Here is a 27,126-nt window from a genome sequence, read left to right on the forward strand (position 1 = left end):
CGAAAGTATTTTAGAGGAACAGGCGTTTCTGATTCTCATTGTCAGATATGTCAAACAAGGCCATGAATGAGAGTAATACACCAACGCCACTATATATAACCCGAGATATATAAGGGGCTGTCTGCTATTCTCTGGCATCCCATAGGAACTTGGAGTGATATGTAGTGCCACGCCTAGGTACCTCCTGGTGCATACCAATTTGTACTTGTCGCGAGGTAGCTCCAGCACACAGACAATAGCCCCCTGGAAACTTTCTCTTCTTTCCTAATCGAGCATGTCCTGCTCGTCGTTCTGGCCTCGGATTTTGAGCCTCATCCAACGGTGCTTCATCTTCTTCGTTGTCTTCCTCTTCGTCTTCTTCATCATCTCTTTCGCGTCGTTCTCGCTCTGGTCTTTGTATCTCTTCATCCAGGAATCTCCACGAGTTCTCTGACTCCATTCCTACTGTTCTATTTCTCCTAATACCCAAAACTATAAGAACCTGTAGGTATTCAACTACCTGAATACTGCTTTCGGTATCTATCTAGCTATATCATCCTTGTTATTCCCTATTTCTATCCCTTCGGATTCGCCAGTGCACGAGCAAGTGGCCGTTCAGCTGGCCTATTTTCCTGCTCACCCAGTTTTACCCTATATAAATACCCTATATAAAAGGGGGGCTAGTTTCGATGGCTTCCATTTGGAGGCGAATGACTTCCAGTCCTGATTGCCGACTTGATGAAGACGCGTCTAAGACGCAGTCCTCACTGAGGTCGCGACGTGTAAAGAAAGACCTCCATCGACGTCGAAGCCTGGCTGGTCTCTTTACTACCTCGCCTCCGTCCAAAGAGCCGTAAGTTCCCTCTAGACATCACCTCGATGTCTCTGTTTCTGATGTCCAGTCGGCCTCATAGGGACCAAAATATAACAACTATTACATGCGAAGAGAGAATCCATTATCCGCTGTACAACCCTCGCGATCCTAGACATAACATAGACGCTCTTGCCTGTGATTGTAAGGACAAGGGATTCTGGACTACCTACGGCCGATCTATAAGATCACGCTTTCAAGGTTCCGCTAAGTCCGGAACAGTATCTCCAAGTATCCAGCAACGGAACTCTCGTCGGAGCATCCGATCTAGCTTCGTGTCCTTTACTAGCTCGTCACGACTCATGAAACGCTTCTCCCGCTCGGAAACGCCTTCCAAACCTCCTTTGAGCTCAATTTGGGAGCCCCAAAGCGCGAGTCAGGAGGTAGCATGCAAGCTCCTGCCTGATAAGATTGACGACTCCCAACTTTCGGGTTTCCATGAAGCCTTGGGCGCCCCGCGGCAATATCTTTTGCCGTCACTTCCATCAATGTCATCAGGCTTAATGTCCCCATTGGAATTGGAAGCCTGTACTGCCGGAGCGCATACGGAGCAGGAAACATCCTACCCTCAAAATTATGGATCTGGACCCCAAACATTCAGTCGGCCACTCCAGCCGTTTCATATTCTGCGGAACGCAGTGTCTTCCATGTCCAGTGGCCAGTCAGCAGTCCAGGCACACCCAAAATATGCCAATATCTCAAATAACAGTGAGCTTTTAGTAGCACGCATCTTTTAACCCCAAGATGAAGATTAACTCCTAACAGGGTTTATTGTAGGATCCGAAATGGCCAGCTCACCAATACCCATCACGTCGAAGCGCCCGCCGCTTAACCACCAGCAAGCTCGCATGGTAAAGGCAAGAGATGGTGCAAACATGTCAACTTTGTTGAGTAAACAGATGCATTCGCACTCATCTACACTTGATGACAAAAAGAATAATGAGAGCCAAATATCAAAAATTTTATCTAACGGTGCAAAACCTGAGTCGCTTCTTAACCTTGGTGAGCAGTGGCTAGAAACTCGAATGCAACCACTCCGCGAAGTCAGCCCCGGAATCTCACAACCCAGCACTGCCACCGATTCTGAATTTGGAGTAGAAATGCACCGCACCTCCGGCCCGCATTATTATGCTTCTACCACGGAGAGTGACGCGGTTCTTAGCTCCTGGCTTTCTTCATTGTCTAGTATTTCTCATCCACGCGATAATACTGATATTTCTGGAAGCACCCTGTGTCGCTCCCCGCCTTCTTCGACAAGGCACCCAAGCCGCGCTGGGCAGGCTGGACTTGTTCAAGGACTTTCAGGATCGAAAACGAGGCATTGCAGTGAACCCTTGATTCGCGATAAGGCTGCCACGAACAAACGTGAAGAAACGCCCTCTAAATCTAACTCTCTGCGGCCCGAAGTATCCACTGAATCTATGGGACAGGAAAACCCTGATAATCCCAACTCTGTAAGAAATATTCATCTAGAGGTTGGCAGGCCTTTTGAGGTGCCGAATGCTCCCGTTAACCTACATATGAAGTCAGAAGAAAATTCAAACCCGGTATCAAATTCGTTCAGAGACAACGGTGATCTTAAAACCGCATTTACTAAAGGAGACTTCTGGTCTGGTTCGATTGATTCACGAATTAGAAATGGCGACCTCAAACAACTTCCCAATGAAAATAGGCCGGATTCCCCAGTCCTAGATGGGCACGACACAGATGGTCATGGTGAAGTTCAGTTTGCCACAGAATGCCCGATCATGCCAGTTACTCACCCAAAGGAAACTAGAGCTCCTAGTTATAGTGGAAATACACGACCACCACAAAGCGTTTCTCAAGATGCTCCAAATAGGAAAATAATCTCCACCTGCAAAACATCTTGCATCCCTTGCGCAAAGACTCCAACAGATTGCGGCACTACACCCATGGAGAGAAGGGAAAGTCAAGTTGCCGATGATAGGGGTTCCAAGTCCTCTTGTACTCGCAAAAATGGATCGAGCAGTGGCTCCGGCTCCGGCTCTGGTGATTCAGGCCAAAGTGACCCATTAACCAATAGTACGGCCGGGACCAGCGTTGTTGATTTTACAAGTGATCAGAACTTGACTGCAAAGAGAAACGAGGATCAACGCACCGCGAGTCCAATGGGCATCAAGGCTCTAGCATAAAAAGTCGATGATGGGATAATATTTAAAAATCGATGGTTACAGGTGCTATGGCTGGGAAATCTTCCAGGTTTTGAGCCACAGAGGGATATTTGTGCAAAGATATATCTCATCATGCTCTGCTTTTTCTGCACCACAGGTAATAGAAACGGGCAAATCCTCTACCGTACATCTTCTATTCGTTTCTTTTCTCTCGCGTTTTCGCTTTCCATTTCCATTTTCTTCTCTTTTTCGCCCCCATCACCGCTAGCTATGCACGCATATCGACGTGTCATCGAGTAACTAATTCTTTTCACGAAACTGTATTTTCTGCCACTGATATCCCCTTCTTTCTAATGCCGCTGAGATCCTCGTGGCCTCATGTCCTCGTTACTTATATATACTTCCTTCCCTATACTTAACATTGATGTTTCAAAGTAGTTAATTCCCCGAATGGGCAAGCGAGCGAGCCAACAAGGGGAACAGCTGAGCGAAATGTTACTCAGGGGGGCGAGCATAATTCTAAACAGCTACGACCCAGGCTCTGTATGATTATGATGATGATGATGATGCCTGGGGGTCTCTATCCTCTGTTTGGCCGTCTGTATATGTGTACGTATGCATGCTCGCGAGGTAAATGTGATACCAGTTGATATTTGTTAGACAACGCAATATAACGCAATATAATTAATTTTCATGTACTGTACTTCATGCCTTTGTATGCATAGTATATGAGACCGTCGCCTTTCGTGTTGTGTAGTAGATTTGGATTAACCCATGTAGTTCCAACTTCATTCTTACCACCTTTCGAAGAAGAAGAGAAAAAGAAAAACAGCTAAACAGCATAAAATTAATTAAAATGAACCCCGAACTTAAGCTGACTAGTAGTAGTAGTGATGGTGGTGGTGGTAGTGGTAGTAGTTTACTTGAGCTAGTTAGACATGATTGAGAAGGAAAAGGGAGGTGGGAAAATCAATACTTGATAAAAAATGAGGAGAGGAGGATGAGATGGAAGAAAGAAGAGAGAAAATATAAAGAAAAAAAAAAATTTTTGAACACACATATATGGCATGGAAAAACGGAGATGGACGTTAGAGAATAAGCGGGGAAAAGAGAAGAAAAAAAAAAAAGTCATGGAATTTACGGAAATGAGTAGGACGCGGAGACAGACAGGTTTGTAAGACGCACGCACAGACGCAGATAGACACACACACATGATGAATAAAAAGAAGTTATGTATTTTAATCAATCATTCAATCGGTCAATCGGTCGATTCAAGACGAAGAGGGAAGAAGGGCGAGAAAAGGAGACAAAGCAACAAAAGCAAAAGAATCACCGTGCAAATGCATAGCAGGCAGTCAGCAAAAAAGCACGTGAAAAGGAATAGAAGAAGTGCAACATGATTAATTAAGAAAGAAGAAAAGTCAAAAACAAAAAAAAGTTTGAATAGAATAATATGAAAGCATGGTCTTTTAGGGGCAAAGAAGAAAAAAAAAAGAAGAAAAAGAGTAACGGAACAGACAGGAAAAAATCGGGAAAATTATAAATGAGATAAAATAAAGCACACAACCTTCCGGGTATTCTTTCTTTTCTCCTCTCCTTCTCTTTTTCCAGCATCCAAGAAGAAACATAGAAAAAGGAAAAGGAGAACATGGGCCTTCTTTCCTGACTTTTTCATTTCCCCTAAATCTGTTCACCACCAAATGATTTTGAACTTTTATATAGCGATTTTGGTAAAAAAGAGATTGGGAAATAAAAAAAAAAGTAAAAGAAGAAAGCAAAACAAGCGAGATTTCTTCCTCATTTTCTCTTTCATACTGTCTCTTTTTTACCCCTTCTCTCTATATTTCATCCCATGGGAGTTCCGGTTATTCCGATTCTCAGCTTTTGTTTTCCATGTCTTTCCCAAAATAAATAATATACCACGCCCTGAACGGATTTCCTTTCCTTTCCTTTTTTTTTAGTGAAACCGGCAAAGTATTACAAGGTTGTATCGTCTATAAATTGGTTTTTGAAGGTGTTTGAGAGAAGCCGGCGGGGTATTATTATGGACTGAAAGAAATTGGCTTCCCCGAAGAAGGGATGGAGAGTTGACGAATAGGGGAGTGGGTTCGAATATACACCTTAATTTATAAAAATAATTCAAGATGTACTTCGACCTTCCCGTTCCTTTGCTGGCGGATTTGACCGTTCGACGGCTGGCTGGGATTTAACCATGGGAGGGGACGATGGATTGGATGGGGGTGATGTGGCCAGGTTGTCTTCGTTATTCAAGGCGGCCAGGGCACTGAAATGGTGAAACGAAGACGCGGAACAAGTTAGCCTATCCAGTCCATACGTGGTGTATGAAGAAAAATCCTAGGTGGGTGTTGTGCTGTCTTTTTTGGGTTGCTTGGGGTTTGGGTGGTCTGCAGTCCTCACCTGAACGCATTTACAGAGGATGCAGCCTCCTTGTCGTCCTTTTTATCCTTACCGCCTGGCGGCGTACCAGTTCGACTACTTGCCCCGCTGTCTGCGCCTCCACGAACTAAATTGCCGCCGGGACCAAGATTTCTGCGGCCGCTGCTACTCCGGGAACCAAACAAGCTGGAGGGTCCAAAGGATACCGGCTGGTTTGTATTCCTGGGCGCCTTCAGTCGGCGGAGGTCGTCGTTGCCAACCTTGCTTGACGCAAAGTCGGGAGGAGCTTGACTTCCGTAACCACCAGAAAAGTTCCGCGAATCTCCACGACCCATTGGCATCCGACTTCTGTTGGCCTCTTGACGCATGCGTTCCTTTTCATGCTCGCGGGCAGCCTATTAATTGACACGTTAGCGGCTGAAACTTTTGATCCAGCGAAATACCATGCTTATGTTTACTAACCTCTTCCCGAATCTCAGCAATTTTCTTGGGACCCTTATCGATGTCTTTCGATATCCACCCAGCATTACGCAAATCGATAAGGTCCTAAATTCTATCAGCATTGGATTCGGCATACAGGAAGGTTAATAAATCTCGCGGGAATTGCAAAACATACCTCAAGCATGAACTGAAGACGTTTAGGAACGCCTTGCATGCTCGTCAAAGCTTGAATCACTTCGAAGTAATTGCCCATTTTGCCACGGTGCTCCTTACTCTTAGTGTGGTCAAGACTGTATCCGACCGTTCGCAGCAAGTTTATCAAGCTCTCCACTTCGGCTTCTTCGGGGACACCCTTAAAGTTAAGCAATTTCACTATACATCCGTGCATGATTCCCTCAGTCAACATGCCGAGTTTGTACAGTTCACCAATAAATTTGATCAGGCCGAGACCACGTCGTTTGGCGGCAGCTGCAATGTAATATTCGTCGGACATCATGGCAGCCTCCTCGGTGACACCTTCAGGTGTCTTTGGGAGGTCGACTTTCCAACCACGATTGAATTCATCTTGGCAGCCATTGAGAAGGTATTTTTTGAACAAAGTTTTACCAGCGACCGCATTGCCGTCTCGATCGCGCATACTTTCATCTTTGATATCAGGGGTCACATAGTTCTGCATACGGTGGCAGAACTGGGCGTACAATGGACTCCAGTGGGCTTCATCCATGGCCTTGTCGACGGTACGCTGGATGACTAGTTGGAGTGTGAAACCATTTGATTCGAGCTTAGATTGTCCCACAATGCTGAGTAGCTGATCAGAGATACGCTCAAAGTTGTCGGGTGTCATTTTGTTCAAGTTAGCTTTAATCTTCCGTTCGGCAACATCTGGTGGCATGTATCCATCATCCCCAAGAGCAGGGCCAGAAAGGTTTTGTCCCACGCTACGCGGCTTCCAGCCAGTCTTAGATGGGACCAAGGGTTTTAGGTCCAAGTTAGCAGTGAGAGGCATAGCCTTGTGGCTTTCTTCATCCTTCCTTGATCCTTTATCCCGCTTGCTTCCTGACCGCTGGCCTCTGTGGCTGCCAGCACGTGGAGATGGCATCTGCTGCATAGTCGAAGAACTGCTACGGCTCATAGGTGAGCTACCCAGAGGAAGGCCACCAGGACCACGAGAGAAGTGGCCGAAAGGATTTGCCATACCATGGCCACCAGCTGGCATCGGGAAACCATCCCGACCGATACCTCCAGGGGGTAATGTTTGTGCCCGTCCAGGAACTGGGACAAATTTACCCATGCCAGCGCTAGGGAAAGAAGTTTGAATTCCTGGACGGGAGGTTGTCCGTCCGCCACCCATGATTGGAGTTCGAGCGGATCCGGGGCGCGAAGAAGTATCCGTACCATCTCCAACCGTCTCCCGAACACGGCTGTCCCAATCTATTGATGGCTTCTCTTTGAAAACAGACTGAAATTGGAGTAAGAATTCTTTGTTATACTTAAATTTACGGTCGGTTGGAGCGTTTGCATTTAGAGCAGGATTAGGGGAGACGATGGGGAGAGGGTAGGCGATCTTGCTAGGATCATCGAGGAACCGGGCAGTCTGGAGGGATTTCATTGCAGCACTTGGCTGAGGTGGTTCAACCGTTTTTGTAGTTTCCAGCTTCAATGCAGCAGGCTTGTCTCGCTTTCCGCTGCTAGCAGGTTTGGAGGGTGGTCCCATCGAGGTATCCGATACGGGCGTGGCAGCTCCGCTTTCGGCAGGGGTTCGAATGACGGGGCTTTCTGCTGTGGAAGTGGGAGATTGGGTGCCCTTGGTTTTGAGGGGAGCAAACAAATCTGTCTGCTCTTTCTTGGCAACTTCTTCCTCGCCCTGTTTGAGTTTGCGGATTCGAGCCTCTTCTGCAGCCTCCGCCTCTTGTTCAGCTTTTTTAAGGTTGAGGATGTAAGCCTCATGCTCTTCCTTCTCTTTGCGAGCTTTCTCTTCCTGCTGCTTCTTCTTCTTTTCAGCATATGCCTTCTCAGCTGCGGCTTCTTTCTCGGCTAGTTCCTTTTCTAGTGCATCCCAATCAATCTCATCTTCGGCTGGTGTAGATTCCATAGGTTTTGGCGCTTCGGGGTTGCTAACTTCTTTAACTGCCGCTTCCTTTTGCTCTTGTTCCTTTTCCTTCTCTAGTGCAGCAGCTTTCTCCACCTCCTCCGCTGCCTTCTTTCCCTCTGCCTCCTCACGTGCTTTGGCTTCAGCTTCTTCCTTCTCCGTTTGTTGCTTCTCAGCCTTTTCGGCCTCTTCTCTCCTGCGAGCCTCAGCTTCAGCCCTGACCTTTTGAGCGATGGCATCCTGGAAAGACTGCTTTTTCTCCTCTCCTGTCATGGACTTAGAGTCCGACCGTTCATGTTCGGCACGGCTGACGGTACGGGGAGGTGTAGAAGCTGGAGTATTGGCACCTAGTTTGACGGGGGAAGGAGTCGTGCGAGGTTGAGACGTCGATTGCTTCTCAAAGCTCATCTCTTTACCACTGTTAGGGTCCTTAATAACAATAGAACTCTTAGTTGGTACGATGAACTGGGATTTTGGCGCAGGACTGCTGGTGGATCGACTCGCGTTATAAGAAGGTCCTTGGGTCATTGGGACGGAGGGCTGGGCCGGTCCGAGACTTGAGCCTGGTCGGTCCGGGCCGGAAACCTGTGAGGGTGTACGTGAAAGTGGAGTGGCTTGTGGAGGTGGATGGCCCTGGTTGCTATATTGGGCCTGAATGTAAGGGGCTTGGGTTGGGTGTGGTACACTCATAGCGGGGCGGGGTGACGAAGGGGGCATGTATTGATATCCTTGCTGCATATTATATGTCGAATGTTGGTAATAGTAATTAGGATCATAGCCCTGAGCAACGAATCCCTGGGTTTTAATCATCGTCAGATACTGTTCAAAATGTCCACTCTCTGGGGAAAGTGTAGGGGGTTGGGGGTAATGAAGGTGGGCTTGGGGAGTAAAGCGGCGTTGGGCATTTTGGGGTTTAACACAGGGGCCATTCTGGTTCTGGGGTAAAGAAGATCGACGGTTAGGATATTTAGGGGGGTAAGAAAATTGTTGCTTTACTGGTTGAGGGGCCATATGAGAAGGATATCCGCCATAATGCGGGGCCTGCATTTGTGTATTTGCCATAGGAACGTGGGACATCGGTGGAGTCGCGGGGTTCACGTTGGAAAGCGCAGGGCTTCGAGCCGGCTGCCGGGGAGAATTTGGGAAGGGACCTAGAGATCGCTGGTGATGGCCATGGTAACCCATATTGGGCCCGCCCCGAGGTTGGCTGGAAGTGGATCTATATGTAGGGCCGGGCGAGTTATATCCTATTGCCTGATGGGGCTGTCCATAGCTTCTTCCTCGGCCACCATGACCATAGCCGCCGCGTCCTGGAGGAGCACTTGGCATAGCATGATTGCCCATATCACCATGTGCAGAGTGTGACGATTCACGTCGAAAGTGGGTAGATTGGGCATTCGGCCCCATCGGAACAGGTCGCATATTTGGTCGCTACAGAAGTGAGGCCGTTAGTACAGATTCTTCTATGATTGGCATAACCCTTGTGTAATAGAGTAAACCTATCTTACATTCACGTCACCGGGGTCACCACCAAAGCTGCCAAAGTTAAAATTATTCCCTTGTCCTTGTAGGGAAGATGGTGGTCGTCCGCCACTTGCTATAGGTTGAGGAATAGGAGAAGGAGATGTCTGTGGGGAAGTTGTGCGAGGGTTCATAGATGCATTAGCGCCTAAAGTAGACTGGGGTTGGTGTGGAAGAGGCGCGGGATTGTCCACCGGAGCTCCCTGGGAGTCCAACGACCCGAATCGCAGACTATTTGCGCGGCCTGAAGCGCCAGCTGGGCCTCCATTCGGGATTAAACTAGGGTTGATAGTGACAGAACTTTTCCTGTCGTGTAAGGATGTGTTTGGCGCGGTGTTTCCGTTGACGATGGTCAAGCCACCGGCGACGGGGGCTACTGGATGCTGCATGTGTTTTCCGTTCAGAGAGACAGAGGGCGACTTTCCATGCTGAGGCGTTTGAGCAGGCCCACTTCCGGCAGTCGTTGAGGTGGCCGCTTCGCCAGTAACGGTCTGCGGCGGAGATTTCTTTGTCGCGTTAGCAAAGTAATGGAAAAACTTGTTTGCAAAGTACTGGGAATAATGCTCTCAAGGAGGTGGTGGGCTATGCTGTAAAAGGCTTTGCTTTCTCCTTTTCTTCTTATTTTTCTTCTTCTTCTTCTTTGCTTTTCCCCTTCGTCTTTTCAACTCACCGAAGAAGTGGGAGAGTGACCCTGAGGCGAGGCCGAACTGCTGGTACTACTCTGTCCCTGTGGTTTGAGGCCTGATGTCTGGGAGATCGATGTCATTACACGATCGTCTGCGCAAAGAGTCGCCGGAACAGTGGTTGAAATAGATAAAGTTATTAGGGACAAGAAACGTTCAAGAAACAAGCTGGGAAAGTGTGCGCCCAGCAGATTCCAGATCCGGCTCGAGACGAGGGGAAAAACTATGACAAATATAAAATCAAATCGTAAAACGGCGCGATAGAGCAAAGACGATGAAAAACAAAGTCGATGAAGGCGAAAATAATATATTGCCTAGTCGTGGAAAAGTGTCAAACCAAGAGGGGATACGGTTTGGCACGCAAAAACCTAACCCACACAAAGCGAGCGGAAGGTCAGTGTTTCTTCAATCTAACGTTTATAATGTTCAGAAATATCGGCGCACGAAGTTAATCGAAGAAGCGCTAGCCGCAGTCCCGTTGCGGCATCCTTTGAAGTTATTTGCAGCAGAGGGAGATGCGGGATACGAGAATGATAGGAGAGTGAAGGGTAAGTATACCTGTCGAGGTGGATTAACGAGACACTCAAATAAGGAGTGGGTGTGAATCCGCACACCACCGCAAGAGCGGAAGAGACGGGATTTTCAGAAAAGCGACGGATGGAACAGAGGAAACTGAACTATCCGCGATCGTCCTGCTTCAGAAAATGAAGAGGATCCGCCGGTAAATCAAAAGTTGATGTGTGTTGTGATGATAAGGGGGATGAGGGTGGCAAGGGAAGAAGAAGAAGGAAGAAGAAGAGAAGAAGACGGGACTTGAGGTCGTTGCCAGAAACGAGAAGGTTGGGATTTTTTTTTTTTTTTTTTTTTTCCCCGTGGTCTCGTCTGGTATGTACAGTACAAGACGGAACCCAGTGGTATCAAGGTGGTACAGTGGCGGTATTGGGCAGTACAGCCGCTCGGTTCTGCGAGGTGACCACCAAACCCAGTCATTTCTGCGGTGGTTTCTACGCTGTTGCTCGGCTGGGTTTGTACCCCAGTGTCGAAAAGTGGGCACCTAAGCCGCATCCATCATCCATGGCGTCATAACAGTACCAATACGGCTTATAAATTACCTCCTCGACAAGAACAACGAAACACAAATGCGCCAGGATACGTAGGCAAAAGCGTATTTTATTTCTAATTGTCACAGGCGAAAGAATAATACATAAAAGGCAGCGATATTATTTATTTTGTTCTTTGATATTCTTTGAAGAGTACAGAGTACACAGTAGGTTATTGGCAATTAACTAACTCACTTACTTTTAATACTAATATGTGCTCTCCCCGTCAAAACGGGAACTCCCAGAGGTATTGTCTATTTTGCTGTTGTTTTTAATATCCGAATGCGCATATCTTCTAAACGGTTTAAACTACTACTCTCAATGCAGTCCATGGAGGGCAGAGCAACGGCCCACAATGAGATAGAAGGGAAGAGTGGGAAAATACAGGAAGACGGCGTCAAAGTTGGTGTCTTTTGATTATATTAATAGTTAACTCTCATTTCCTAGGTCATTAAATGTATTTGACATCAACTTCGTCATTTCTATTTTTTTTCAAGATTGCTCTGGTTTTTTTATTTTTTGTTTTTTGTTTCCACAAGTTTTCTTCAAGGCTTTGAAGAAGAAACTATTATGTTCTGAAGAAACTATTGCCTTGCCATAATTTTATTGATGATAACATTGAGTTCCTTCTCAGTGAGTCAGTGATACATCTTTCTTACTGACCAACCTCCATTCCTGGTAGCAAAGCAGATCTTCTATTGAGCGCAGATGTCAATACTGTACATATAGTTATTTCAGCATTTCCAGATCTTAGCATTCTATCTTTACTTTTCTTCTTATTAAATTATCCCAGTACTCAACCAAACCCTCTGTTTCTCTTATTCTTGAGCCACCAATAGCTCCTATTATGCATGGGCTAAATGTCACGCCGCTTAGTTCTCTTAATATACGGAGTATATACTATATTTATATACATGCATTTATAACCATTTGTTCAGCCACACAATACACATCTCAGCTTGAACACCATGCTCTTGTCTCTCTCAGCTTTGTAGGCTGAGACACAATACCCCCAATTTCATTTCTTTCTTGGCTTCAATTCAGTGAAGAAATGCATCCCTATTCAAGACACAGAGCACTTGGCATTTCAGCAAAGCACACCTCTTCAATCCCCCAGTTTGCATTTTGATTTTCGGCAGATATATATAGTGAGTATTTGAGTATCAGAAACATTCATGCAATTGTCATGTGAATTCCCAGGTATATACTTTCCAAGAAGTTGAACCATTTGGTGCAAGGGTTAGGAGATAGATGAGGCAAGGGGGGGAAGAGTAGAGTTATCATCATAACTATATAATCCCCCTCCCTATCTATATGCCTTCAGCTGGCATCATAACAGTACATGTACTTTTCAGTGAAAATGTTGAATTTTCTTCGGAGGGGCCATCACCTCACATCTCGGATATCCTGATTGCATAAAAGAATGTTTGCCATTCTTTCATTCTTATCTCCGGGCCTTTTTCATACCAGAGTTGGGTTGGTACTGATACTTGTGCTATTCATTCCATCTATGGCCACTTTCAACGTCGGGCGTCGTCATTATAATCGAATCAAGAGGGTAGAGTCCGCTAGTTGGAGAAAATGTTTCAGATAACGGCCAGTGTATGTATATTGCGGAATACGGATAGTCCCACACCTCTCAGTCAGATTGGATGGGGAATCAGTATCAAGGCTACAAGTGAGCCAATAGAGCAAGGTGATAGATAAAATAGTTACATAGTAATCAAAGAAATGTCAGTGTTGAAGATAGCCAATGTACCTCCGAGAGCAAGAATACGGGTAAAAGAGCTTTACCAAAGCCATATAGTTATCAAGCTCAAAAAGTGAACAAAACATATCCTTGAGAAGAAGCATTTTCGTCGGGACAGAAGCTCCCAAAGAAAAATCCCGTCCATTATTGATATTCTCCATTCCCGCCACGGCGCATGTATGTATGCTTGCTTTGGTTGGATGGTTTGACCAACTTCCCGCACCTGGGGTTATGCCTATGATAGGAGAGTATGACTATATGAGGGGTACAAAGGATAATATAGAGATTTGTGTCCGTATTCCAGTGATTCATATATCGTAGGAATGAATCGCCGGCCCCTATAATGACGGGCCAGCTCCAGCTAGATAGCAGTCTGCAACCCCTGCTCCTCCTCACGGCGCAATATGTGCAATGGGACGGAAGAAGCAAGGAAATATCACGTGTCACGTGACGGTTTTCATTCCGAAATATTTCTCAAACCTCAACCACGCCAAATTCAACCTCAGACTCGCAATGGGAGAATCGGCCGCCAACCTCACTACCTCTCTACTTATCTTCTAATTGGCATCCATGTACATATTTCGCATATAGAATTCAGATTTTTACCACCATGGAGACCCGCCATATTGCTCGGTCCATAAATCTCCTCTCCTCCTCTCGCCGCTCCATTCTCCAGAAATGCCCTCTCTCCCGCTCCTCGACCTCAATTGCCGCGTTTACAAGACCAATTAGCACCTCAGCACCCCTCAGTGCATCCGAACAATCCACTACTCCCTCTCAGCCAGCACCTGAAGGCGGATCCAATTCGCCGCCGCAACAATCCCAAAGGCAACCACAACTTGGACAAAACCAACCGGTCAAACCCTGGTCGCCAGGCAATATACCGAGGGGACCACCTGGAGGCCCAGCTTCCCGCAGCGCCACTAGCAGTAGTAGTAGCAATAATGATAGCCTCGCCCAAGTCACCGACATACTAAATAATTTCATCCCCCGCTCAAACCACCCGCGACAGGCTACCAACCCCTTCCAACCGCGCACGCCACAAGACGCAGCAATGTACAGACAGGTGCGCGATGCAGTGGGTCAGTCGCAAAAACTCCGGGTACCCACCGTCAACATGCGTCTGGGCCCTGAGCTGGGCCGCACCGTCGCCGTAGACCCGAAGGCAGGCGTTGATGTCGCAACGGCTTTCCAGATGATGGAGACGAGGGTTCGGCGGAATAAGGTCAAGACTATGATGATGAAGCAGCGGTTTCATGTTAGGAGGGGCCAGTTGAAGAAGCAGTTGAGGAGGGAGAGGTGGCAGAAGCTGTTCAAGATGTCGTTCCAGCATACGGTTGCGAGATGTGAGAAGTTGAGGAAGCAGGGGTGGTGATTGGTTTTGGGATTGGGGAATGGTGTTTTATGTCCTGGGGAGAGAGGGCCACGACCCACTAGAATGATAGAGATGGGTGGTGTTTTTGCTTCTTTCTTGCTTCTGAGAATTCATGGGTTTATATTGGGTTTTGTGGAGAGTAGGATAAGGTGGAATTAGAGGGATCTCAGATAGATGTGTGTAAGGATACTTTCTGATGTATTAGTACTATTTGAACTTCAATTGCAACTATTTTGTGTAATTTCATCGTGTATATAAGAAATATTTTGTTTTTAAAGACTAAATTCAAATATCGCTGTTATTTGAGATTTGTTTTATACACACTATTAATTGTTATATAATGATTAATTGTAGTAAGTGAATTTTACAATTATTTTTCACAGTAATAAATTTCTATACAAATATAATCCGTGAATAATAACGGTGTAACTACGAAGTATTGGCGCGCGCCTAAATTAAATAAGCTCTGGGCGATCAACATCGTCTCAGATGTATCTGTCCAATCCACCTGCAGCAATTCCTCGAGCACTGGCATGATGAAACTGGCTGCAGATCAAGTTGGGCTACAGGTGGAATTCCACGATGAGCACTGTCGGGAGTTCGGAGGTAATATACATGTACATGTACATGTACATTACATTGGAAGGCGCACTGGGATGGGCTGCTGTATCCCCGACTACCTGGGCATGTTTATGGCTTTCTGATATCCAGACGCTGGAAGAAACGATCGCACCAGTTGCCCGCAGCCCAGTAGTATGATCAGATCCTACCTTCCTCACGAGCTTCAATCTTAGCGCGATTGTCTACTATGTAGTGTGTTTTTGGAACACTCGCTTTCTGTGATTACTCCCGCTGACATCACCATTTCCAGGGGGCTCAACGACATCGATCGATGTCTACCACCTCGAGTCCCCAATATACTCCTCCTCGATGCTCCCACCGTTCTTCGGCTTTAATCCCACTACCACAGTATACAACAACAGAGGAAGCGATTAACCCGACGTCAATCTGATATACGGCTCTCATCATCGGCGCTGATCACGAACACCCCAACTTGTGGTTTGAGTTTGACGCAAACACGGGAAGATAATGAGTCCAGATCTGAAATTGCGAAAGAAAAATTATGATCTTTTTTGACTGATGCTAGATTTTCGGCCAAAAATAGTTTCAGTGTCGCGAGAGGGATGGGTCTAGATGCATTCTCACAAAACTACTCTGATCCAGTCGACATGACCCACAAATCAATCCCTTTTTCTATGGGCGGCAAGGACAAGCAAGGACAAGCAAGGAGCGAGCTTTTGAAAATAGCCTTCTAGTCCCAGGAACGTGTTAATGCATGACACCAAGCAGTTTTCTAGAGAGGCACTTAGCTGGTAAATAACCTGATGTGTTTTGCCCCACTCGCGCACTGCTGGGATGCAAAAAGGGAATTTCACTCTCTCTGCAACCCATCAAAGCATCTGAGGGCTGTAAATATCTTAAATTGAAGGTTTGCTGGCTTCCTATACGTCCAACATCAGCTACAACGAAAATTACAGATCGCCCTTCTATTCCCGAGAATCTCACCGAATTGCCTGGCACCTCAAAGCTTGGAATCTTATAACTGAACGCAAGATTAGTTTAGGTGATGAAATAATCCTCGAAATAGCGGATCTGGAAGCCCTTCCATTACCAGATGTGAACTTACTAGATATGCACTCCGTTTTGCAGCGTCTCCTGGCATTGAGTGGATCCACTGAGCCCTCTGACGACCACCACAATGATGATGACGATGATGATGATCATGAGTGAGGAGAATCTGTCAACATCAGAGACTCACAAGTTGCTGAAGATGAATATCCCGGGGCAAACAGCTGAATTTCCGGTCGGTCTTGGATATCTGCTCTTTAACGTGCACTTACTTTAACGTGCACTTAAGCTCTGGTTGAATGATAGAGAATGTTGACCAAAGGTTGAAAGCATGCTGATATTGCTGTCTGTTATAGCTATTATGTCTTAAAATTTTTTACATTCCCAGATTGTAATCAACTGCGCTAGGTATGTGTTTTCTTTATTTGTTACAATGCAGTCTCGGGATGTACGCAAAAGCGAAATAGGAGAATTATATTCCCAGGCATTTGGCGTTGTTTGTGATGCAGCTAAGACACTCTCATGACATATGGACTCTGTGCTGCTGCAGGGGCTAGCATGAATACCACCCTCTATAGTTGGATGAGTATTCTTTTCTCTATACAGTGTTGCTGCATGTGAGCTTGTTATAATGCATAGGGTATTCAGATCCAACGCCTTGAACTGCTGAGTACTATCTCAATAGTTACAGTGTAACAATCTAAGAACTAAAACTGGCTTTAAAGCCAGTTGCATTCATCTGTTAGCTCATTCATTATATAGGCGATAAAATAAATGAAAAATCTTGTTAATATATTGATTATTAGAGATTTCTAGCTAGCTAGCAGGCTGGCTGCCCACTCTCTATGTATACCTCTGTCTATATTACAAACCTCAGGGGTTTGCTCTGTTCATCTTTGCAGTGCCTAAGCCACTGTATCCGCTAAAATGAATTCTGGGTGGTACATGTACTGGTAACTCTCAGTTGAACCATAATAAGATTATAGAATTCAAGCTGTGTTTGCCCCTTGTAGAAAGAATATTACAAAATTAAAATGTATAACATCAAATATTGTACAGTCCCTCTATACCTCGATACTGAATATTTCCATTTTGTCACTCATCAGATCAAAAGCTGAAAATGGCTAAGGTCTATAGTATATAGATTTTGAAAATCTAATGTTCTCAAATAACATATCCAAAAAGAAAAGGAAAGAGAAGAGAAGAGAAGAGAAGAAAAGAAAAGAAAATAGAAGGACAATTCATTGCTTACATATGTAACTCAATCTTTCTTCCCGACGGAATACCCTCCATACCCCCCATAGCCACCTCCATTCCCATTCCCGTTCAACCCTAGTCCATACCCATTAATCCTACCCTTATCCCCTCCAAAACTCATTACCCCGGTCCCGCCGATGCCAGCACCAAACCCACTAAAAAATGGCCTGTGTCCCAAAATCCCATCCCCCTTATAAACACCCACCACCCTCCTTCTATGCCTCACCCTCTCCACAACCACAGCCAACCCCATCCCAACCCCGACCCAAAAGCAAATAGTCATCAACCGGAAAAACAGCCCAACACGGGGCCCATATCCAAACACTTTCTTCGACTTCCACTTTGCCTTGTCCGACTGAACTAGCCCAAGCACATCGCCGCTGGAAACCCACCCAACCCGAAACGTGAACACAAGCGGCTCGCCGCGGATGACCTTCGCGCCCCCCTCCGCTGCCCAGGGCTGCATCAACATCTCCCTCTCCTTCTTGCGTTTCTTCAATGCCGCCGCTTCGTTGTTGCCGGGGTCGCCGTCATTGTCATTGAAATTGTCATCAGCAGTAGCGCATATAACCATCGGCACCGAGTATGCCGATGCGGCCACAATCTGTCCCTGCGGGAGCGTCAATTTATTCATCTCCTTGTTATTGTTCTTCATATTATGATCGCTTTTCTTCCCCTTCTTTTTCTCCTTCTTCGACTTCTTCCATTTTTTCGAGTAGGACTCAGGGTTAGTGGATAATCGCGCAGACTGGTGCATGAGCACATTCATGTCTGTCCATATATGGAGATGGGACAGCTGCAGGGTCCCCTGCAGCGCGATTGTCAGGGGTGTAAAGGGCGGTTGCGAAGCTGATGAGGATATGTCATTAGTCGTAGAGCCGTCATGTGTTTCTTCGCCGCTGCTGTCACCGTCGCGGTCATTCTCATGGCTGCTGCTGCTGCTGCTACTACTAGCAGAGGAGGTGAGGAGCGGGAAGGTAGGTATGCGACATGTTAATGGAACGTCAGAGTGGACGTAGTATTCAAGTAGGTGGTAGAGGGTGTCGGAGAGAGAGTGGATGGTGCAGGTTATTGTTTCGGAGATGCCGTAGCGGAAAGAAAGCGGGGCGGAGGTTTCGTTGCATGTTGGGAAGGGGATGTATTGGAGTTTTCCGGCCGGGTCGGTGATCTAGATGAGAGCGTTAGCGGTACGTTATTGGGCGAAAATATGTCTATTTTACCCCATGCGGCGGGGAAGTGGAATAGTAATGACCGGTTATATCTGATCGAGGTGTTTTGTAGGTTCAGACATACATGTTCGCCAGTCTCTCTACAATAACGAATTAGTCTAAACGAATACCCCCAAATCTGGCCCAACCCAGCCCGTGCACATTTAACCTAATATAAAAAGAAAAGAACAAGAAAGAAAAAAGACTCACATATCCCTATTCAGACAACTAACCGGCACACTTTGGCCATGGGCATAGCCTGGTAGAATCGATTTAGCCGCCGCAAACCCGCCGCTGTTTACGAGCACCACATTGGTCACCAGGAACAAGGGAAGGATATATTTGCGGCAAAGGGAGGAAATGCCCGGCGGCTGCGACAACATTATAGATACATGTGCCCGGGAGCGGATAAGAGTTTTCGGCGAGTGGGAAACTGAAGAAGTAGAATTGAATTGTAGGTCCTGAATTATGGAGATGTGTAAACAATTGTCCCTGCGCCCAGGAAGCGCTACTATTGCGTTGATTGGCTGCAAATGCGCGCGGGGATTTTGTGGAACCTGGATCCTGGAATCTTTCAGGGCGGGACCGGGGAACTTTCCAAGGGAGCGAAGCATATATATATATATAGTTAGTTATATGTATCCTTTGGCCCTCCAATAATTATGGACCTATCACGAAAAGGAAACATTGAACCCCCATCCACGCTAGGTTTGGCAAAAGGAAAACTACAAAAGAAGAAATAAAAGCTTGCTTTATTATTTACTGTCTTAACACACAAAATATACCCGGACTTTTGGGATTTTCCTCATCGTGATCGTTGTCATCGCTTCATAAACTCTCATCCGTCACAGATATCACGCCGGTTTACATTCCATGAGCTCCCACGGTGACACTTCTTGCCTGTCCCTCCTCTTATCTACAGAAGCGAAGCCTTCTTCTTATACGCAGCGATCAAGCCGCTAGTGGAACCATCATGGCCCGCTCCCGCACCGGGAGTCTCCAGCTCCTTCTGAATCTTCTTCGCCAGAACTTTTCCCAGCTCCACACCCCACTGATCAAACGAGTTGACGTTCCACACCGCACCCTCTGTGAAAGTGACATGCTCATAATAAGCGATGAGTGCACCAAGGGTGCCGGGTGTGATCTTCTGCGCGAGGATCGAAGTCGTTGGTCTGTTCCCCAGGAACGTCTTGTGTGGCACGAGATTCTCCGCGGCGCCTTCCGCCTTGACTTCTTCGGGTGTTTTGCCGACCATCAGGGCTTCAGCTTGGGCGAGGAAGTTAGATGCAAGCATGGTCTGGTGCTTGCCACCCTCGACGGGGTTATGTGACTGTGCTGCGAGGATAAAGTCGGTGGGAATGAGCTTTGTGCCCTGGTGTAGGAGCTGGTAGAAGCTGTGCTGGGCGTTGGTGGCAGGTTCGCCGAATAGGATGGGCCCAGTGGTGTACTTCACATAGTCTCCGCTGCGGGTGATGGCTTTGCCATTGCTTTCCATGGAGAGCTGTTGAAGGTAGGCGGGGAAGCGGTGCAGGTATTGATCGAATGGGGAAACGAGATGAGTCTGGGACCCGAAGAAGTCGCTGTACCAGACACTTAGCAGTGCTCCGATAACGGGGATATTCTTCTCTAGGGGTGTTTCGCGGAAATGTTTATCCATGGCATGAGCGCCTGCGAGGAACTCGTGGAAGTTATCGAAGCCAATGTAGAGAGCAATGGACAGCCCAATTGCGCTCCAGACAGAATACCGGCCTCCAACCCATGATTCGAAGCCGAACATGTTCTTCTTATCGATACCAAATTTCGTAACTTCGGCTTCATTCGTGGAGAGCGCGACGAAATGTTTAGCAATATGAGCGGTGTCTTGTGCGGTTTTCAGGAACCAGGCTTTGGCGGTATTAGCATTGGTGATTGTTTCCGCTGTGGTGAACGTCTTTGAAGCGATTAGGAAGAGAGTGGTCTCTGGGTCAGAGTTCCTCAAGGCTTCAGCGGCATGGGTGCCATCGATGTTTGAGACGAAATGGATTGTCAGATTCCGATCAGCATATGGCTTCAAGGCTTCCGTTACCATGACAGGGCCACTGTAGGAGCGTTAGCATCACACCTTATTATGCGGTGGTTTCCAATCAACTGTGAGAACTGTGTATTGAAGACACTTACAGATCCGACCCTCCAATCCCAATATTGATAATGGTGTTGATTTTCTTTCCTGTATAACCCTTCCACTCCCCGCTCCTCACCTGCTCAGAGAACTCCTTCATGTGGTCCAGGACGGAGTTGACACCTTCCACTACACTCTTCCCATTGACCTGCATGGGTTCATTCGTCACATTGCGTAGAGCAACGTGGTACACCGCCCGATTCTCAGTGAAGTTGATGGGCTCGCCCTTGAACATCTGGTCACGAAGGGCCTCCACGCCGGCCTCCTTGGCCAGGTTTATCAGCAGGTTGAAGGTCTCATCTGCGATAAGATTTTTGGAGTAGTCGAAGAGAATTTCGGACTTGTCTGCGGCGTTGTTGAAGGTGTAGGAGAACTTCTGGAAGCGGTCGGCATCCTTTTGGAAGAGGTCTTTTAGAGAAATATTGCGGCCTGTAGTATTGTAATGCTCCTGCAGAGCTTTCCACGCATTGAGATTGCTGGCCTCTGAAAAGCTAGCCATTGCTGATTGGATGGAACCTGGTAAAGCGGAAAGGGGAGGTTGCTATTTGGCGGGGTATGGCCAAGGGCGTTGATTGAAGGTAAGCCGCTTCAAAGCGATTCAATTGCGTTAAGGACGTAAGAGTGAGCAAAGATAATCTACTCAGAGTATTTCAATTGTGCAGGTCTGCTCCTGGCTGCGCTGGGTGGACAGAGATGGTTGAGGTTGAGGTGTTGAGAAAGAGCGAAGAATTGGACAGGTGGGGGGGTTAAGCCGCGAATCTTATAGTTGCGCGAATGATGCCATGGTGGGGCTTGGCATACTGTGCTCCGTAAGTACCTTCTGGTCTCCAGTCTGGACAGTCTGTCCGGAATATCGAAATACTACAATAACTAGACGTAATCAAGCAACCCTGGCTTCCCGGAGTGATCCTCTTTAGAATATAAGACGTTCTTGTTCCAATAATCGCTGATGCAGGACGATTAATAACAATGACCAACTAGCCGCCGACTTCCCTTCCATCCATGTCTGGGAACAAAGTTCTGTGACATTGCTGTCCGAATACAAGTAGCCGCGCTGTATCATCCCCTATGCGGCTGTTGTTTCGATTCTTACCCTGTATTACCATTATTTGCAAGTTGAATCCTTTGTCGTCTGGAAGAGTGGGCGACGAGGAAGGATAAAATTTTTGCTAGTCGCTCAAGGGACAGGATGTTCTAGAACTCCGCTTGCCAGAAGGGGCGGTTGGGTATCAGATCGCTTGTCCACCTCATCACAGCCTGGAATGACAGGTAGACAGAGTGAGGGTTTTCGTCAGAGAGTAACCCAATGGATAGTTATGGATATGGGCTAGTTGGGCCGGTTGGGGAGTGGTCGGAACGGGAAAAATGAATAGAGTGTCCCACCATCCCACCATATACAACCCACTTACTTCTACGGTGTCGTAATAATAAGGCTATTTGTCTATAGGACGTTGGGTATATAGGAATAGTGCATGAATTTGTCAACGCGCTTTCGCTCTCTTGAAATCTTCAACATCTTTCAATCCCTGCCCTTTTGCCAACTTCAAACAGCAAATATGCCCCAGCATTGTGAGTTATATAAAATAAACTCCTCATGCGTCTTGGCTCGTCTTGGGTAGGGCAGGAGGCAATGTCGAGTCTTCGGAAGGGGGGGAATGAAAACAAGAAGCCAACTCGATTAAATTAACCCGGGAGTTGTGGGAATTATGTGTCTCGATACGCGTATCCTGGGGTGCACTCACTAATGGTAGTGAGTTGCGCTTGGCACGGTTAGTGGACAGCCTGAGACAAGTCCGCTTCGTCCAAAAAAAAGAGAGGAAAAAAGAAGATAGTATAATAAGCTTAAAGGTCGGGTTATAATTCTGTGAATCTACGAATTGTTTGGTTGTTTTTATTTTTATTTTTATTTTGTATTTTTTGATAAAAAAGTCATGGGATCTATATCCCCTTCCCAAACAGACGCAAAGGGCAAGACCCCCGGTGCCTCAAGTAACATCGAAGTGGTACCTCCAGCTACACAGAAGGAGGTTTACAATCGCCATGCAAACCATCAGAGCAACAAAGAGCTGTCATCCTCAAGCAAAACCGGAGTTGTCCCTGACAGCACTCAAAAGGAAGTCTTCCACAACAACCACCCAGACAGCGCAGAAGGAAGTCTCCGTAGACCCAAACGGCGCCTCAGGCAACATCGAGATAGCCAACAACAAGCCAGCAGCATACCTCAAATTCCAAGTCGAGAAATCTAGTGCGCTTGGCCTGATCCTGCCGCAAAACCTCCAGCTCACGATCCACAATGTAACCAACGGCGCCTACTTCCCCACCTTCATCACGACGGATATGCACTGGGAAGATATCCTATCCGTGCTCCCGCCGCAATTTAGTATGTATCCAGTATCGAACACAGGCGTCGCAGAGAAAGGTACAGGTCGGATTGTGAATTTTTGCCCCAGGGGATGGCAGGGATTCACTGGAATGAAGGCTCGTCTTGATCTTGTCGAGAATGGCAATGCAGGGCTGCCACCGCAGAGATGGACAATTAGCCGCAGCGGGTGGACCAGGCATTATAAGATGGAGGAAGAGTTACCCGCTAAATCAGCGCCAAATTCTCCGAACCCGACACAGTTTATGTGGAAAGGCTCCATGGATATCCTGGGTCGATTGGATGATACGGCGCCGCGGTGCAGGGGGAATTTGAAGCTGGAGACGCAAGATGGGAACACGCTTCTGGCTGCGTGGAAGCAACGGCGGGATGATCGTAGAATGGGGTCGTTTACGATATTTGAGGCTGCGAAGGACCTGATTTCCTTTGAGCTTATTGTTGGATCGGGTATTGCTGTTGTGATGGCAGAGCGCGCCTCAGGGGTTAATTTCCTCGGTGGACTTGGGAAGTAGTTTTTCTTATCATTTGATCTCCATTCCTTTAGCAGTTTGTTTCTCGCTTCAACTCTGGAATGTTATTCCTTTTTCCTTTTTCTTTTCATTGCTGTCGCCTCTGGGTGACAAAGTGATGTTCATTCATCTTCGTAACAATTTCATAACCAATGACTGAAATACCAAACGGACGTTGGGTCTCTTATTTATTTTCTCCTATGTTTGATCGATTTAATCTAGTCTGCCTGTCAAATATCAGTTGAGGAAAATCTGTCGACATACCAAGAAGTTGCCCCCCACCCGACCTCGTTATGTAAGCAGACCCTGTGCCAACACCTGATGTAGGATAGTTGAAGGTTGTATTGATAGATCTTGTAGGCTACTGGGGCAAAAGAGCTTGAGGAGAACTTGAAGCCGAAAAGCCGCTTTGGGAGGGGCGGGGGGGGGCGGAGGGCACGTCATCGTTCCATCCACACACGATCGGCCTGTGGCAGGGCAAATGCTTTGTAGTTACATTGACCACCGGATTAGAAGGGGGCTCAGTCTGGAGCGAACCTACAGGAGGGAGCCTTTTTTTCCCCCTCCCATCCCTGCAGGTCCCTCAGCCCCAACGAATGACTGGAGAACGGGTTTCCACCGTGAGCAAATCAACTCTTGTGGATGATGCTCGCGTTTGATCCGAGATTCGAAGGTGATGTGAAGACCCCTCTCCTAGGGTGAGTTTAATGCAGCTTTGTCGTTCGTTTGAACGAGACTTCTAAAGGCCTGACCTTTTTGCTTGTGGGGCTATTTATCACTTGGGTGCTGGCTTGCTGCTTGCGCGGGTTTTCGGCCCGACATGCTTTTTTTATAACCCGTGAGCTTTGTGATATCATAGGTTCTATGAACGGTGTGCGCTAAAATATAGCTATTCAGATATTCAAGTAGTATTTAAAAATATAATATAACAACTTCCCACTGGTGAGCCCGCAGCGGCTAAACTATATGTAAGCTAGAATCGAAAGGAGTGACAGAATCCAGCACAGTCAAGAATATTCATGCAAACGAAATGCCTGGAGCGAGAGAGGTACATGAATCATCATATATAAAGTTCAAGGAACTTTACTTCAGCGGGAAATAACCTCTCGGTACATATTCAAAAACAGCACAGCCCTGATTATTGACCATGTATCAGGGGAACAGGACATGTACTCATATGATGCTAGTGGTTTACAACGCATTTTGCATGAAACTGAGGAATCCCAGCACAGCGGCGGCGCCAGTGGCTACCTTGAGCGAATTAGCACCGCCATCGTACGGTGGAGTCTCGGATGGCATATTTGGGCTCCCGCCAGTTGGATGAGCAGTGTAGCTAGGTTCAGGTTGAGAGAGAGTTGGGTATGGCGGGGTGTCAGTCTCGGTGGGAAGGTCGGTGGGAGTCTCGGTGGGATAGTCGGTGGGAGCATCGCAGTGGTCGTCAGGGGGAGTCTCGGTGGGATACTCGGTGGGAGTCTCGGTAGGAGTCTCAGTGGGATACTCGGTGGGAGTCTCGGTAGGAGTCTCAGTGGGATACTCGGTGGGAGTCTCGGTAGGAGTCTCAGTGGGATACTCGGTGGGAGTCTCGGTGGGAGTCTCGGTGGGAGTCTCGGTGGGATACTCGGTTGGAGTTGCAGGGGGAATGTCCGTGGGCAGATTACTCTTAGTCAATTTCCCAAGACAGGCTTCGGGCCCTTCGCTCTAAAGAAGACACGTTAATTAGATAATTTTCACGGGCATGTTTTTTTTCTGATTGCGGCGTAAGTGAATGCGCTGAAACGAGCAAACTTACATCTGGGCAGCAGCGGCCGTTAGTGAGGCAGCTGGAACCACTTGGGCAGACATCTGGGCAGAACAGGTTAGCTGATATTTTCGCTGGCGATATGTACTTCGTAGTGAGAGATGACATGCATCCATCGCAGCAGGAGTGTCCAAGATTGGGGTTAAAGCAAGATTGGCTTGTTCCACACTGAAGATAGCCGTCTCCAAATGCTTCTTTGCAGGTGTCGCCAGAGCCCTTGCGCCCTTCAGGCTCAAAGGATCCTCCACTTTGGCGGACTCTTAGGGCGTTGAGGTTATCAACAGGAGAAGCGATGCGAGTCCATGTGTTGGTAGCGACAGCGCTGGTCGCAAGCAAAGCGGCAGCGGCGAAAAATTGAGCGCGCATTGTCAGTTGTGTTGAACGACAAAATGACTAATATAGCGTTTCTCTCCGGCCCTTGAAGGGAGTCAATAATTATTTACAATTGATGCTTTAACGAAGGACTGGATATAAATATATCCTATGATGGAAGACAAAAACGAGCGGTACAGGATGGAAACTGTATGGAAAGTAATGGGCGGAGAGGAGGTAAATGGAACAAGGGAAACAAGTGCGAGCCTCTCCAATATAAAAGACTTTTTTACCCAGTCTTTGCATGGAATGGCGCGGAACAACACCCAGGGAAGGGTGTAACTAATCTGACAGCTGACAGGCCCACAGGCAGGGATTCGTGAAGGCTCACGTCCCTTCGCGCCTTGGGCTGAACTTAATAATTTTCATAGTTAATTTTGTGGTTTCCTGCTAAGCTCTTGAGTGCGGGATGACATGGTGGGGATATTGCTGGCAGTTGGGTCGGGCCCCTAGCGGGTCACGATGGCAAAGGCTTCTTATTGAAATCCTACGGAAAATATGATAGCTAGATGCTTCGACCCAATGAGGGTTGCCATGCCGCGAGAGCGAACTCAGGATCAATAATAGATTCTAGAGACCTACTCGAATCCAGAAGTTAGACATGTATGGACTTTATGCGATAAGTCTGGCTGTGGTTGCCCTGGAGCAAACCAGCTGATGAATTTTCCGACTCAAACTGGGGGTGCTCGCGCCCAATTAACCCTTAGGGCAACGGATGCAATTTCCCGGCGCAGAGGAGAGACATAATGTTGACAATAAACCAATCAGGTCAGCTCGTGGTAATCTCACCACATAAAAAGGGCGGCGGCGTGTCTTATCCCTACAGGATGATGTCGTTATAGCGCTGGGATTCGATTGGCTGACCGAAAATGGGAATGGAACCTTCATGGCGTACGCTGCTCAGGCAGATCAGTTGATGGGATGGGGCCCGATCGCACTGACCAGATTAGCGCATAACATGCTTGGCTTTGAGAGCCTTCATTTTTTGGAGCAGGGTGGCATTCCATTCAGGTTTTGTCCACAATTTAATCCCTATGTGCTGTCCATGTGGGATATCCGCGTAATAATACAGAGTAACCGTCCACGGGTTGTCAGATTGACGTTCGTTGCATCGTTGGTCAGCGTGAAATTTGCCTCAAGTGAGCTTGGAATATTAATGCCTTGACTAGCGTTTCCCAGCAGAAATCGGGCTTCATTTGTTTGCAAACGGCTCAGTGTTTCGAACCTCAAATTTAGCGCTTTGGCCGGAAACATATGAGCGGCCTGCAATCGAAATTTCGGATATTTCTCTTTCGCCATTGACAGTACGGCTCGGAATAAGTAGACAAGCCTTTTATAAATACCACTGAAGGCCGCCGTGACCCGTTATTCGTCCGTAGTTACCATCGTCTTGGAAAAATCCGATTGTCAAAGTAGTGCTCGAGAAATTATCAGAGTCCACGTTGCCCCAGCGAGGCCAGCAAGTGTATATAGCCTA

The 27,126-nt window shown here is 47.2% G+C and overlaps 8 protein-coding genes across 10 annotated transcripts; 3 read left to right on the forward strand and 5 right to left on the reverse strand.

The window, feature by feature from the left end:
* The first annotated feature begins 36 nt into the window (after positions 1 to 36).
* Positions 37 to 3,686, forward strand: BDBG_06972. 2 transcript variants are annotated; one of them, XM_031722867.1, is made up of 4 exons: positions 41 to 832; positions 894 to 1,558; positions 1,628 to 2,304; positions 2,377 to 3,686. In XM_031722867.1, exons 1-4 carry the CDS (start codon positions 669 to 671, stop codon positions 3,001 to 3,003), a joined length of 2,133 nt encoding a protein of 710 aa, XP_031579885.1. In that variant the 5' UTR covers positions 41 to 668; the 3' UTR covers positions 3,004 to 3,686. The 2 variants fall into 2 exon arrangements, with proteins under 2 accessions (XP_002622461.1, XP_031579885.1); XM_002622415.2 differs by having other exon boundaries at positions 37 to 832; positions 1,628 to 3,686.
* On the reverse strand, positions 125 to 547 carry BDBG_06971 (uncharacterized protein; the record flags this gene model as incomplete). The annotated part of the gene is made up of 1 exon (XM_002622414.2): positions 125 to 547. The coding sequence occupies exon 1, from the start codon at positions 437 to 439 to the stop codon at positions 125 to 127; it is 315 nt and encodes a 104-aa protein (XP_002622460.1). The 5' UTR covers positions 440 to 547.
* On the reverse strand, positions 3,510 to 10,976 carry BDBG_06973 (translation initiation factor 4G). The gene is made up of 8 exons (XM_031722868.1): positions 10,672 to 10,976; positions 10,101 to 10,481; positions 9,418 to 9,936; positions 8,906 to 9,340; positions 5,996 to 8,704; positions 5,842 to 5,925; positions 5,401 to 5,774; positions 3,510 to 5,266 (listed from the first exon to the last, which is right to left on the reverse strand). Exons 2-8 carry the CDS (start codon positions 10,194 to 10,196, stop codon positions 5,122 to 5,124), a joined length of 4,362 nt encoding a protein of 1,453 aa, XP_031579886.1. The 5' UTR covers positions 10,197 to 10,481; positions 10,672 to 10,976; the 3' UTR covers positions 3,510 to 5,121.
* A 2,441-nt stretch (positions 10,977 to 13,417) lies between these two features.
* Positions 13,418 to 14,713, forward strand: BDBG_06974 (uncharacterized protein). Its single transcript, XM_002622417.2, has one exon. It carries the CDS (start codon positions 13,574 to 13,576, stop codon positions 14,336 to 14,338), a length of 765 nt encoding a protein of 254 aa, XP_002622463.1. The 5' UTR covers positions 13,418 to 13,573; the 3' UTR covers positions 14,339 to 14,713.
* Positions 14,714 to 17,228: 2,515 nt separating this feature from the next.
* On the reverse strand, positions 17,229 to 19,046 carry BDBG_06976 (uncharacterized protein; the record flags this gene model as incomplete). The annotated part of the gene is made up of 3 exons (XM_002622419.2): positions 17,229 to 18,392; positions 18,518 to 18,533; positions 18,643 to 19,046. 3 exons carry the CDS (start codon positions 19,044 to 19,046, stop codon positions 17,229 to 17,231), a joined length of 1,584 nt encoding a protein of 527 aa, XP_002622465.2.
* Positions 19,047 to 19,348: 302 nt separating this feature from the next.
* On the reverse strand, positions 19,349 to 21,089 carry BDBG_06977 (glucose-6-phosphate isomerase; the record flags this gene model as incomplete). Its single annotated transcript, XM_002622420.2, has 2 exons — positions 19,349 to 20,510; positions 20,590 to 21,089. 2 exons carry the CDS (start codon positions 21,087 to 21,089, stop codon positions 19,349 to 19,351), a joined length of 1,662 nt encoding a protein of 553 aa, XP_002622466.1.
* A 340-nt stretch (positions 21,090 to 21,429) lies between these two features.
* Positions 21,430 to 23,881, forward strand: BDBG_06978 (uncharacterized protein). The gene has a single exon (XM_031722869.1). It carries the CDS (start codon positions 22,631 to 22,633, stop codon positions 23,480 to 23,482), a length of 852 nt encoding a protein of 283 aa, XP_031579887.1. The 5' UTR covers positions 21,430 to 22,630; the 3' UTR covers positions 23,483 to 23,881.
* On the reverse strand, positions 22,423 to 25,643 carry BDBG_06979 (the record flags this gene model as incomplete). 2 transcript variants are annotated; one of them, XM_031722870.1, is made up of 5 exons in its annotated part: positions 22,423 to 23,104; positions 23,175 to 23,677; positions 23,744 to 25,177; positions 25,269 to 25,321; positions 25,388 to 25,643. In XM_031722870.1, 3 exons carry the CDS (start codon positions 25,641 to 25,643, stop codon positions 24,671 to 24,673), a joined length of 816 nt encoding a protein of 271 aa, XP_031579888.1. In that variant the 3' UTR covers positions 22,423 to 23,104; positions 23,175 to 23,677; positions 23,744 to 24,670. The 2 variants fall into 2 exon arrangements, with proteins under 2 accessions (XP_031579888.1, XP_002622468.1); XM_002622422.2 differs by having other exon boundaries at positions 22,423 to 23,677; positions 25,269 to 25,643.
* Positions 25,644 to 27,126: the final 1,483 nt, after the last annotated feature.

Source organism: Blastomyces gilchristii (assembly GCF_000003855.2).
Source record: "Blastomyces gilchristii SLH14081 genomic scaffold supercont1.17, whole genome shotgun sequence".
Taxonomy (NCBI): Eukaryota; Fungi; Ascomycota; class Eurotiomycetes; order Onygenales; family Ajellomycetaceae; genus Blastomyces; species Blastomyces gilchristii.

Excerpts from the sequence above, each read along its gene's own strand:
- BDBG_06974 (XM_002622417.2), top strand. The coding sequence starts at position 13,574 with ATGGAGACCCGCCATATTGCTCGGTCCATAAATCTCCTCTCCTCCTCT.
- BDBG_06972 (XM_002622415.2), top strand. The coding sequence starts at position 669 with ATGGCTTCCATTTGGAGGCGAATGACTTCCAGTCCTGATTGCCGACTT. Across the intron at positions 833-893 it reads TCGCCTCCGTCCAAAGAGCC|GGACCAAAATATAACAACTA; the intron begins GTAAGTTCCCTC and ends TCGGCCTCATAG. Across the intron at positions 1,559-1,627 it reads TGCCAATATCTCAAATAACA|GATCCGAAATGGCCAGCTCA; the intron begins GTGAGCTTTTAG and ends GGTTTATTGTAG.
- BDBG_06973 (XM_031722868.1), bottom strand. The coding sequence starts at position 10,196 with ATGACATCGATCTCCCAGACATCAGGCCTCAAACCACAGGGACAGAGT. Across the intron at positions 5,926-5,995 it reads GTCTTCAGTTCATGCTTGAG|GACCTTATCGATTTGCGTAA; the intron begins GTATGTTTTGCA and ends GATAGAATTTAG. Across the intron at positions 5,267-5,400 it reads TCCTCTGTAAATGCGTTCAG|TGCCCTGGCCGCCTTGAATA; the intron begins GTGAGGACTGCA and ends TCACCATTTCAG.
- BDBG_06978 (XM_031722869.1), top strand. The coding sequence starts at position 22,631 with ATGCAAACCATCAGAGCAACAAAGAGCTGTCATCCTCAAGCAAAACCG.